The sequence below is a fragment of the Sinocyclocheilus grahami genome, unplaced genomic scaffold (assembly GCF_001515645.1).
Source record: "Sinocyclocheilus grahami isolate Dianchi unplaced genomic scaffold, SAMN03320097.WGS_v1.1 scaffold92.1, whole genome shotgun sequence".
Lineage (NCBI taxonomy): Eukaryota > Metazoa > Chordata > Actinopteri > Cypriniformes > Cyprinidae > Sinocyclocheilus > Sinocyclocheilus grahami.
The window spans coordinates 1,375,280-1,388,080 of NW_015505271.1; the positions used below are offsets into that span (position 1 = coordinate 1,375,280).

At 38.4% G+C, this 12,801-nt stretch overlaps 2 protein-coding genes across 2 annotated transcripts in view; both read right to left on the reverse strand.

Moving 5' to 3' along the window:
• Window positions 1–1,125: 1,125 nt before the first annotated feature.
• Window positions 1,126–4,169, reverse strand: LOC107587471 (barH-like 1 homeobox protein). The gene is made up of 3 exons (XM_016275261.1): window positions 3,731–4,169; window positions 2,580–2,802; window positions 1,126–1,535 (listed from the first exon to the last, which is right to left on the reverse strand). Exons 1-3 carry the CDS (start codon window positions 4,125–4,127, stop codon window positions 1,283–1,285), a joined length of 873 nt encoding a protein of 290 aa, XP_016130747.1. The 5' UTR covers window positions 4,128–4,169; the 3' UTR covers window positions 1,126–1,282.
• Window positions 4,170–5,218: 1,049 nt separating this feature from the next.
• The window catches only part of LOC107587433 (uncharacterized protein C9orf171 homolog), a 16,079-nt gene continuing 8,496 nt past the window's right edge, over window positions 5,219–12,801 (reverse strand). Inside the window, exons 4-7 of the mRNA XM_016275230.1 lie at window positions 10,886–11,114; window positions 7,960–8,065; window positions 7,764–7,865; window positions 5,219–5,350 (exon numbers count right to left, since the gene is read on the reverse strand). Of these exons, the coding sequence (XP_016130716.1) occupies window positions 5,219–5,350; window positions 7,764–7,865; window positions 7,960–8,065; window positions 10,886–11,114 (569 nt within the window). The remainder of the gene's footprint in view (window positions 5,351–7,763; window positions 7,866–7,959; window positions 8,066–10,885; window positions 11,115–12,801) is intronic.

Consider the following 12,801-nt stretch of genomic DNA (forward strand, 5'->3'; position numbering starts at 1 on the left):
TCAGGTAAATAGGGGTGGATATGTATGGAGGCTTACGCTGACCAGCTGTCTGAGCGTTGAGTCTGACTCCGGTCACCAGCTGCTGTCTTTTGGCCGAGTCTTCGCTGCAGCGCTAAAAGAAATTTGACCGGAATATTGCGTTTCACGGTCCTTTTATTACTGCAAAAGCCACTTGTAAAAATGTTATTGGTCTGTAATAATGAAACGCCTATTATGATTGGTCAATTAAACCCACACAACAAACCACTTACCCAGATACGCTCGTTTCGATGTGACTGGGCTTCTCTGTACGAAGCTCTAGTGAAGAGACCTCACAAAAGGTTTCCGTTGGCAGTAATGTATATGCTTATGTTAATTAAAAACGTAAATGCAGAGTGATGGGAGAACATGTCACAATATGAGCGTAGGAAACAGACGGAAAATATATTTGTATTGTGTATACTGCGTTCACGGGCTGATGGTTTGATGTCCAGTTGAAGCTGTATGCAGTTATAAAAATAACAGTTTTTTGTGTGTATAATTTTTTTTGCTAATTTTAAAGCCCATTTTATGCACAATATATTCACAACCGTTATGCAAAACGTGTTTGACCAAGAGAATATGTAAGAATAAAGTACTTCCGTCATATGTGACAAATTCACAGTCTTTATTCAGAAATGATTCTGGCGTCTGTTGAACCGGGTGGAAACTACCCATAAACACAACAATTTCCACAAAAACGGATGAATTGTCTGAACAGGTTGTAGTGCCGTTAATCATTTTTGCGCTGATCTGTGCATTTTAATTGAAGAACTGTTTTTGTAATTTTTTTGGTAAAATGCTCAGCCATCACAATAATCGGTGACCAATTACATTTGTTAATTGTTATTATTGGTGGTGTTTTGGTTTTATTCTTTTTGTGCTTGCATTTTTATCATTAGGTAGACAAAAATCCACAACTATTGCATATATGGTTCAACTTAATTGTTTTTTTTTTTTTTACCCTGTTTTTTTTGGTTTGCTTGCGTCATAATTTTGTGCAAATAAACCACGCCATTTCTTAGGGGAAAAGCACCTTCTTTCAGAAACCCGTAAAGATCGGTTCATGAGGTGATGGAACCTCATCAAATAATTGTCTGATGATAACTTCTTCTGGACGGTAAAGTTTAATAAATATTTAGAATTCACCTTTTGGTCAGAGTCATTTGGAAAGTCTATTATTGCGAGTTTATATTTTCAGCATATTGTCCAAGCCTAACCCTGTCGTTCCTGAGGTTTGAGTTTTTTGTCAGCTTGAATCGGTTCATCGCGGTATCACTCCAGGGAGAGATGCTGGGTCTCCGCTGCCCTGAAGACCGTGCAGGAGGATCCTCGGGACCAAAGGCCGCTGAACCGGTGGTGGTCTGTACAGATACAACCCTGGTCCCGGGTCGAGGTTAGACACCAGACTTTGGGGGTAAAAATAGGGTGATGGGAACATTCTCTGTAGAGCGGAGTAATTCCCTGCTTCTGCGAGGAGCTCCAGCCCAACCGCTGTCTGCCGTTTCCACTTCGTTCTGTTTAGAAACAAAAAACGTGGGGCCTCATTAATTTACAATATAATGTTAATGTTTTTTTTATATCTAAATATTCTCATAAAATTGCTGACATTCTTGAAAACGTTCCCGTATAGCTTAGCATTATATATACTGTTGTTGTTGTTGTTGTTAATTTTTTATATATATATATATATAGTCCATCAAATCAAAGTGTGGCATAACTAACGTGCAGAAAGCCATTTTGTTGTCATGTGACACTAAACCATAAAACAAAGACGACCCCTTAAGGTGTGTCAGTCTTTAAGATTTAGGTTTTTATTTATTTATTCGCATACTTTGACATTTTAATGAAAGGGAACGTTTTGTTCAGGTCAAATAAAGGAACTCAAAGAAAACCTCGTGATTTGAAAATCTCTTAAGGTGCAAGGAGAATATTTAGTAGGCTAGCCTACTTTTTCTTCTTCTTTGTAGAAAGGGGTAGGCTATAAATTCATTTCAAAAATGCCTTAAAGCAACATGGATACAATTACGAATAGTGGCTTTTTCCAACATCGCCTTAATGCAATCAGAGCTGTGGATATTATTAATAATAAATAAACAAACAAACTGTAATCAAATATTTGACGCTTAATGGAAAGTTTTTGTTCGTCGAGGATGAATCCGTGTAATATCCTGTAGAACACTCATCCGTCAAATTGTCACTCAGCAAAGAGCCATTTCAGATAAATAATTAATAATTTTGGCAATTGTTTAATTACTACGCGGAAGCTAAATTATTGATACACGATGCATTATTGATCTAAATGTGTTGGACTCGTGGTGTGCGAGGTTGTATATGCACAACTTTTTCCCGTTGTGGTTTCATTTTTTGACAGCATGACAAACAACGCACAACTGCTACAAACAATTCTTTGACAGCATAATATTGATATTAAAAGATTTCAGAAATATAAAACCTTTCGTAGGGATTTCGTTGAAAAGCTTTCCATTTAAAACGCCTTTTAGCTGCATCTTTGTCAGTATGCAAGCGTGTGTGAGGTTTCGCAGGATGCTTGCATTCACCTGCGGTTTTGGTACCATGTTTTGACCTGTGTGTCGGTGAGGCTGAGAGACGCTGCCAGCTCCATCCTGTCCTGCACGCTCAGGTACTTCTGACGCTCGAAGCTGCGCTCGAGCTGCGCCAGCTGGTGATCCGTGAACGCAGTGCGGGCTTTACGAGGCTTCTTCAGCCGGGAGCTGGGACTGTCTCTGCTGCTGGACATTTCTCGATCAGCTTCGTCTTTCACTGAAAACCCCCATGCACATATTTAGATCATAAACATTTGTCATTTTGACAGCTATTGACTCTATTCTGACTAGAGCTCACTCACGTTTGTTATATTGCCTATTTCACATTAGTAAATTCTGATATTTCCATTATTTAAAAATTAGACCGGCGTTTAAACAGCACTTAGCACTTTTAGCTAATATTATTTTTTCTATAATATTGCATTCAAATAATTCAAACAACCGCTCAACTGAGCGCCAATGAGAACTTAAGACGCTCTCATTATGTTAGCCTACAGATCTGATCATCAGATGGACAAATTCAGAACCCAAATTGTTTAATGAAACATTTACTGGCAGTTAATTGTGAGCTCACAGACTCCCTCAATGGACAGACTCCCTCAATGGACATTTGATTTGAAACCATTATACATTTTGAATAGATGACCTCCAAAACAGGTATTTCTTATTTAAATACCCTGTTTCGATTGCAAATGAATTTAACGATTTATTGTATTGAAATGCGTTGTAAGAACGAAGAGAAAAGAAAACGACAAAATGATCATAAAAATAAAAATAATTTGATATGTTTTCTTGACGGATGTCAGCAATGCTGTAAGCTATAGCTACTTATTCGTACTTATTTTGTGATCTCTTAAAACCTCCGTTTTCAGGCTTTACAATTTTAGATATATTTTTTTAACATTAATGTGAATTACATGTTTATATTTATCTTGACTTTGTAAGTTTTACCTAATTTCGTAGGAATGTACAAATGCATAACGGCGTGTGACCATAGCCTATATCAATTTTAATATAAATCTTAATCTAAACATGTAAATAATAATAATTTAACTGTTTGCATTGGAAATCTTTTGAGTATTTGCTTAATTTTTTTCCCTTCTTCTTCAAGATGTGTTTATAAAAACAAGCTTAGTGTGTCTCACCCCTGTATTCACTGTCCGAGGACGAATTGCTGTGAAGTTTGTCCATACAGTCTTCAGCATCTTGTGCTGACTGTCCAGTGCTGGAATAAGGAGCACAGGCTGCCAGAGGTTTGCAGTCCGCTAGTATGTCTCTGATCAAGAACGAGGACGTGACTGTTCGCGGTTGCTGGGATATTTGTAAAGGAGAGTCCAGTCCGAGAGCGCGAGCGTGTCTTTGCACCGCGTCTTCCACCGACGTCCGTCTCGGGGAGGGAGGCGACGAACAGCCGCTGTCCAGGTCCGACCGCGGGCTCAACTCCGCTGGAGACCTGCACCCCCCCTTCGACATACACGGACTGGTCGGTCTGTGAGAAAGTATAGACTCGATCCCAAAGCTCGACCCGTTTGATACCTCCATCGCGAGACAAATCGATATCAAATGTGCATTTGTCCTTTCTGACACTGGTTTTGGTGATACAGCGGAAATGTGTAGATTCAAAACAGTTAAATTAGATTAGAATTCTGGCCATTAAAAAAAAAGTCTGCCAAACCTCTTTTGATCCTGTCCAATTTATTATTATTATTATTATTATTAATTTTAGCGATTTTTACCAGATCCTCCTCCTGTTGTTGATTGCAGGTCAGTTTTGTTGAATTTGATCTCGTACAGTCCCTCAAAAACGAATCCGTGAAGTGCGCCGGTCAGTTTCAGCACCAAGGACAGGTACAACTACATAAGAACAACACTATCAGCACTCATTATAAAACTCTTCGTCAGCTTGAAAACTTATCTGGCTTTCTAGAGACAACTACAACCATACTAAGCCCCAAATCCTCTGACCTAAACCCGATGCTGATGTGTAAAATTCTAGTCCAGGTCTGCGAGGACTAAACCTGTGTAACAGTATAAACACAGGCAGTGATCTCTGAAAATGACACCCTCCAGGAAACAGCCAATACCGGAGGTGGAACAAGCTTTAAAAGGTGTCCATTCCGCGTTTGTCCCGAGCGCCACGTCGTTATTGGTTAAAGGATGCTTTTTTTTGGGGGGGTGTGATGATCACGCATGTGTTGTGGGAGGGGGAGAAACATGGTCAACCCTCCCTCTTTTCTTCTATATAAATCGCAGACACGTAATACGTGACATGTGGATCCTGCACAAGGTGGTGAATTTTACATTTACCACTTCACCACAATTTCCTTTTTTCCTCTTTCAGTGCAACACCTAAACCTCAGGGTTTTTAAACTTGTACAGAGACCCCCAGCCGGACTCTAATATCCCAGGGACCAATACAAAATATTAGATTTTTATCGACAACACTTCGGTTTTTATTAGAGCTAAAATCAAATATTCAGAAATGTTTTATACTATATATACAGTATATATATATATATATATATATATATATATATATATAGTGTAGACAAAAACCAGAAGAACAAATTACGTAAATTTTTTTTATTGAGAGATGAATGCCTGATACACAGAGGCGCTGAGATGTAATAATTTTAACTCTGATAATCCACCGTGTAAGTGCCTTGACCCAGAATTCCTCTCCTGCTTGCAGACTCTGAGTGGTGGGTGCTCATGGCTTTCTTCCGGGCTTCAGGATCTCGAAAGGTGTCCAGAGCTGGTCCCACCTACAGAATCCAAAGCAGAGTATCTGATCAATCTTACACTGATTTTCAGCAGACTGGGATGCTGTCTGGGTATGGAGAGACATCATTTTGTTTATTATGTACATAAATTGTAGCAAAAAGAGTGTGCAATCTCATCGGATCTGATGAATCGTCCTAGAGTAGGAATATAGATTGAGGCCTATTGCAGTTCATCAATAAAAACAAAAAGATTTGAATGAGAGAGGAAAGTAACATGGATGGCACTGTTGGAACATGGAAGACTTTCGGTTTTTGATTCACAAAAGTGCAGTCAGAATAGTCAAACAATAAAAAACATATCCCTGTAAAAGGCAGCAGAGACGCTTTGCCCACGTTTTACTTCTGTAGCATCTAAACTGGTACGTAATAATGTATACTGACAGCAATTAAATAATAGAAGTTGTTGGCACAGCACATTTATAATCTGAACAATGGCTCAAAACCGACAGATATGTTAAGAAAAAGATGTATGAAAATTAGGATTTTATATGTTTACTAACCTCCAAAGGTTAGTTTATGTTTATGGCATATTTCTGAACAGTAAAAACACGTTGAAACTTTACCGGCGTGTCACATCACGTTTTAAATATATGTACTTGTTTTTCCTTTTCCTTTTTCTATTCTAAAAAATCTGTTGCCTCCCACAAACACTTTTGACACCTCCAAACCTTTTTGAATTAAATCGGAGGAACACACGTCTCAAGAAGGGTGGAATGAAAGAGATGTAAGGGAAGGTGACAATACAAACAAACAAACAACAGGAATGAAGAAAATGAGTGTAGAATGAAGAAGAGAGTCAAGGATGCAAATGTCGAACCTGGTGCTATCAGGACAGCTACTTGACAGGCTGTAATGAGCAGAGGTAAATCTTTTATAAGGTTAACGCTCCTCTCTCTCTCCATCAGCTGTCATACAAGAGAGAATTTAGCGCAGGCGTGTAACCAAAATAACACTCTCCCTCCCTCATTAGAGCCGACTGAGGGTGGACGATAGGACAGGCAGCTACGGGGTGTGTGTGTGTCTGTGTGTGTGGTTGGGGAGGGGGTTGTAATTTGCAGAGGAAATCCAGATAGAGAGGAAAAATAGGATGGTGGAGTGCATGGAAAGAGTTCAAATAAGAAACATAGCAGCATGGGATATCAGGGTGTGAAAGAGCAAGCTTAAATGTACAGTACAAGCATAATATGCATGTTTAACCATATGCATGTGTTGTGCAAATAAATGTATCCCCATGTTATTGCATTTGAGCTTGTTTTGTGTTCCTATATATGTGTGATAAAAATTTAGTTTGATGAGGTACCCATTGGATCCTAAAATGAAATATTTAGGAGCCAATTTTTTTTTGTTTGTTTGCTATTAAATTTGAATAACAGTCCCTTCTGTGTGATATGATGGTTTAAAAACTGTATTCATGTTTTCCAATTTGATGTTTTACAACAAATATCATTCTCAATAACAAATAATATTTTAAAAGTTTTTTTTTTTGGAACCACATTATTCATTTGTCCAACAAAACTCTGCTGTGAATATATATTTTTATTTCCACACATTGTCAAATTAACGTCAATAAGAAGTCTCACAAACCTAAAGAAAAGTAGTACTTCAACAGCCTCCAGTTCATTTTAAATGGGACCTAACCATGTTCAAGTTTGTAGCCATTTCGTTAATCTTTTTGGCTGATTCATTAAAAAGAACCAATTCACAACCAATTCCTCAACTGGGTTTTAAACCATTTAAATGTTTTTTTTTTTTTTTGCATTTGCATTTGCGTCCATTTTTACTCACGGTCCGGAGCCCTGTGTAAATAGTGGCTACTGGCTAGTACATATGTATTGTGGTGTTCCGTCAGTGCTTGTAAAGGTGTGTTTGGATGTGTGTAAGGGCCATCATTAGCTCAGCATGAGTCTGATTCCTTCATAATTGGAAGCATTGGGGATTGTCAATAGAGAATTTTCATGCACCGCTGACAGGTAGAGCTGGTAGTCTGCTTGTCAACGCAAAAGATCAATAAACACAAAGCACTTTTGATTTACTTGGTGCTTTTGCAGAGGGACAGAGGGACCAAAACTAAAGGGGTTAGTGTACATTTGAACAATCATAAGGGCTTGAGGCAGATATTGTTACTTTCAGCATAGATTTTTCAGCAAGGCATCCTCATACTTCACACTGTCACACACACACACACACGCAGTACACTGATCCTGTCTATCCTTCCAGTGGGAGTCAACTAAACCACTGAATGAAACAACAATGCATATAGTTTTGAATAGTTGCCACAACTAATATATAATTATGTATTATTTAAAAGCACTAGACTAATTAAGTGTGTGGAAGAAAAATTAGCATGGCGACTACAGAGTGAATGTGAAATTGTGGGCACTAGGGGAGTTTTCACCTGCTGGAAACGAGGCATTTTCCACATGGATGGGGCATCAGGCAAGGGGTGACTCTTGCGGAGCAGGGTTGTTCGTGTATCCTGTATACGTCCAAGCTGAGCCTGTGAAGGATTCAATAGACACTTACAGTTTAATCAGCCTTCTCATAGAAGCGAAGGTTAACATTAAAGTCATTTTGTGAGATCTTCAACAGACCTTCTTATGCTGATGGGCCTGTAGGATCTTGTCCTTGGCCTGCTGCTCTTCCAGCCATCTCTGAGCATACTTATACTCAATGAGCTCTGAGATTGGGGTGGATGGTCTAAAGTGGAACAAAACACTTTTCTCAGGTTGCCCACATCTGAATATGCAGAATTCTGGGATTTACACTTGTTTTGGTAGATAAAAGCATAATCAAATTAGACAATATATTTAAAAGAATTGTTCACAAAATGAAAATTCTGCCATCATTTACTCACTCTCGTGTTGTTCCAAATCTGTGTGACTTTCTTTCTTCTTTGGAACATAAAAGAAGACATTTTGAGAAATGTTTCCGTTTTATTAGTCCATACAAAAGAAGTCAACCAAACTGTCTGATTACCAAACATTATTTCAAATATATTCTTTGCGATTCACTAAAGAAAGTAAATCACGCAGGTTTGGAATGACATGAGGGTGAGTAAAATGATCACAAAATTTCCATTGTTAGGTGAACTATCTCTTTATTTAATAGAATATTTTCAAATTTACACTTCTGCAAGTGAATAGGCTATGTTCAGTCAAGGTTTGGCATTGACTGTCTCATTTAATAACAGGCGTGACCCTAAAACAGTCCCGTTCTCACAACAGATTACATGCAGATTATATTTGAGTCGCTACTGTATGAACGAATAATCGATGTGACGCTCCTTAGCCGTGTATCATCTGTAACCATAATGACGTGTGTACCCTATGCCTTTATGCATATTCAATCTGGGCTTTGTGATCAATGGCTCAACATCCCAATGAGTTTAAAAGGCAGCTAAGGGAGCCTCCCAACCCAATCACCCTATCATTGGGTGAGGTTCTGGGTAGTGCAGTGGAATGCCGAGTGCTATTCCCTTTCACTGCCATTCGATCTTGGACTGCCAGGTGTAAAGTTGTGAAAACAGCATTCTTATATCTCAAATCGATATCTCCAGATATATCTCTTGTGTGTATGTGTGTGCTGTATTTAATGTGTGTGTATGGGGATGGTGACATTTTGTGCAAGGATCCTCATTAGGGTTGACCGTGGCATTGGCAAACAGCATTTGATGGATAGAGTGCAGGACCAAACAAGTCCCTGTGGACGCCCGATCTTACCTCTCATTGCTCCAGACCGCCTTCCTCCTGACTGGCTCTTGAAACACACTCACCCAGCACTTCTTACACTAGATGTATCAACATCAAGTGTGTGTGTGTGTGTACGTGTGTGAGAGCAAAAGAGAGAAAGTCTGGACACAAAGCTGTGTTTTCAGTTAAATAATTCAGCTCCATTTCAACAGTATCAAGGCCCAAGAGGACGAGAACAAAAAAGAAAGCAGGCGGAAGGCAGAAGGAAGGAGTGAAGGGAGCTTGTGGCACTGCGGACCACTGTAATAATCCTACCTGTGCTCCCAGCAGAGTGCTCGTGTCATATCTCACTGGGCACAGAGCTCAAAGATGAGTGCTCTCTCCTTTCCTTCTCCCTCTTTCTCTCTGTTTCTTATAGATATACATTTCTGTACCACTTTCTACATACATTTCTCTATCGCTTTCCTGCAAAACACCCAAATCACTTTCTAAATTGTTCAGCATCCACCCACCTCTGATTCCCACACAAACATGGCCTATGGATATCAAAAATGGAGTACAGATCTGTAAATAGGTTTTCATGGATCTATTTACGGATCTGCTCCCTCAATATATCCTGGTGATTTAAAAAAATATATTATCCAGTATACAGAAACTGGAAATGTGAATTCTTTGTCCCAACTAGTCAAACACAGTTGTCTGAACAAAGAATTTTAAATTCAACTATGCTGGGTTTGTGAGTTCCCAGCATGTATTGCAGCATTAAAAGACAACAAAACTACATTCAGCAAACATTGATTATGTTTGCTGAATGTAGTTTTGTTGTCTTTTTACACGCCTTTAGAAACAGCATAATTCACTTCACATATTAAGTGTCCTTTAAAACTAAATATAATTTATGGCTACAAAAGGATAGATTGATCATTTTTTGTATTACTAACTGAACATTTGCTGAACAAGAAATCTGTGGTTGCCTCGATTAATTAATTGGCTAAATGATGCATTTTGCATTTAGTAAATGAACAAATGCAAAATGACAGTAGTATTGTTACTTGAGAAAATATTTTAAGAGAACCAAAAAATCTGAATGCATCCACTTGCATAACAATTCCTCTTTTACAGTTCAGGAACAATGTGAAGAGTGAGGGGGACACATTATAAGCCTTATCAGACTAGATCATGAATATTAATTACAGAAATAATATTCACCCAGAAGTCCTAAATGATTTGCTGAAAGGCTGGTAAGTAGGTGCTGGCCATATTAGGATTTATTCAATCTAATACCGATACAACCAGTTGACAGATGCTTCTTCAGACGCTTATTTACATGTCTGGCTAGTGGCTACAATTTGCAGCCAAGCAAAACTAAATTCTTCAAAATATTATGATTATTCTTAAAATAATTCCTATCTATAATATGTGTCTAAAATATAATGGTTTATAATGCCTGGAATACTACTGAAAATCTTTACAAACAACTATTTTTGAAATGTTCTTATAGACAAAGCTTTTTGGCAGACTATAAAACTCTTCTTGCCAAGTGTTTTTGAATGTTTTGATTCACTGCCTATATGTGATGCGAGGGTATGTATATGTGGGTGGGAGATGTAAACAGACAGGGCAGAAGAATGTGTCATTTAAATGCATATCAGCATGTAGAAATTAATAACCATTTCTTCCTCTTTATAAAAATGTATTATTGAGTTTTTAAATAACGTAGTAACAGCCTTATTAATAGGAATATTAGTATTCATATGTTCTTTTGAAAATGTACATTATTTGATTGAGATTAGACTGAGATCATAATGGTGAACACACCTACACTCACCTGTTAGTAACACCAAACGAAGCATCTGCTGGTATGCGATCTGGGGCTGACCTGTGAAACCCCTCTCTGGTCAACGGCTGGCGCCGAATGTCATGGGTGGCACGGTACTGTTGCAGCTCTTTAGCAGTAACCAAGCCTGACTTGACCCCTTCTCGGTTAAGGGCGATAAAATCCCTCTCAGCCTCCATGTTTCTGGTAGACATAGTGTGAGTGTGCCAGCTGGAGATAGCTATAAAATGAAAGAGAGAAATCACAGCAGAAAAAAATACTATGAAATCAAGAAACATTTTGATGAGAAGGATTGCACTACAAGTTCTTCTGTTTGTCTTGTTTTTCCTTAAAAATATCAAAACAAAATAACTTAATAATAAAACTTAATAATACTTGAGAAGCTTGAGAATACTTGAGAAGCAAAACTGCAGACGATACAAATATTCAATTAAATTAAATTCATGTTTATTTGTATAGCGCCTTTTACGATACAAATCGTTGCAAAGCAGCTGTACAATATATGTTTCTACAATATATTTATGTCAGTAAATGTACATATGGCAGAAATGTACAGAAAAATCAATTAAAGATGTAATCAAACAGACTATGAACACTATTAACAGCAATTATATGTTGCAATCAAACTTATAGCAAATACTATTTAAAAAGTGTTTTTCTTGCAATGTGGCAGCTTTGGACACTGAGGATGTAAAACACACTGGTTTCATAGGTCTAAATAAGTAATATTTTATTGTACTAAAAGACTTCTGGAAAACTTGGACAAATAACACTCTATAGACAAATATCACTATATAATAGTGTAAAAAGTTGGATCAACTTAAAATTACTTCTTAAAAATACGTCTACCTTGTTCTGAACACTTAAGTTAGAAATATTAGCAGTATTCAAACTATTAGATACAGCCATAGACAGATCAGCAGTTTGAGGAAGAGAAAACGCAAAACTGTTCAATGGCTTTGGTGACTGGCAGCTCTCCTTCATGACACCAGGTTTTGGGTGTTTTCTGCAATAATAGTTGCATAAGGATTTGTGATGAGTGAGCTTAGATAAGCATGACAGGGTAACCTCAGCCTAGAACTGCATCATAGTTTATGGGACTGTAGAAGAGCTTGACACTTGCAGTCACTGCCTGTCGTCCGTTGGAAGTGCATAATTAAAGTGTGAGATGGGGAGCCAGTGCAGAAGCCAGGCACAGTTTAGTATGCTAACAGGAGCACACTGACAGCACAGGCTAAGCGCCTGAGGGGACACTTACTGAAGAAAACGCACTGTGGCATCATCCTGTGACAAGAGTTGATGGGGAGCGGGTGTGGTGTCTCATAAACAAAGGCTTTGAGCGAGTGTAGATAGAGCTTTATAATGATCGAATCATAATGATGAGGTTTTGAATGTTAAGCCAACAGTGGTAAAGTTTTAAAGGCAAATATGTTTGCTGATGTCAACGTTGTGGATCGAGTGGCCCATGGTGGCAGTGGGGTTATGGCATGGGCAAGCGTATGTTATGGACAAAGAACACAGGTGCATTTTATTGATGGCATTTTGAATGCACAGAGATACCGTGACGAGATCCTGAGGCCCATTGTTGTGCCATTAATCCAAGACCATCACCTCATGTTGCAGCATGATAATGCACGGCCCCATGTTGCAAGGATCTGTACACAATTCCTGGAAGCTGAAAACATCCCAGTTCTTGCATGGCCAGAATACTCACCGGACATGATCGCTACCACCTTGTTCATTTAAATGGGGAGTCATCTCAATTATCACCAGTAAAATATGGAGTGCCACAAGGATCTGTCCTAGGTCCTCTGCTATTTTCGATATACATGTTGCCCCTTGGTAATATTATTAGAAAATATGGGATTAGTTTCCACTGTTATGCCGATGATACTCAACTATATATC

Excerpts from the sequence above, each read along its gene's own strand:
- LOC107587471 (XM_016275261.1), bottom strand. The coding sequence starts at position 4,127 with ATGGAGGTATCAAACGGGTCGAGCTTTGGGATCGAGTCTATACTTTCT. Across the intron at positions 2,803-3,730 it reads CTCGGACAGTGAATACAGGG|TGAAAGACGAAGCTGATCGA; the intron begins GTGAGACACACT and ends GGGGGTTTTCAG. Across the intron at positions 1,536-2,579 it reads ACATGGTACCAAAACCGCAG|AACGAAGTGGAAACGGCAGA; the intron begins GTGAATGCAAGC and ends GTTTCTAAACAG.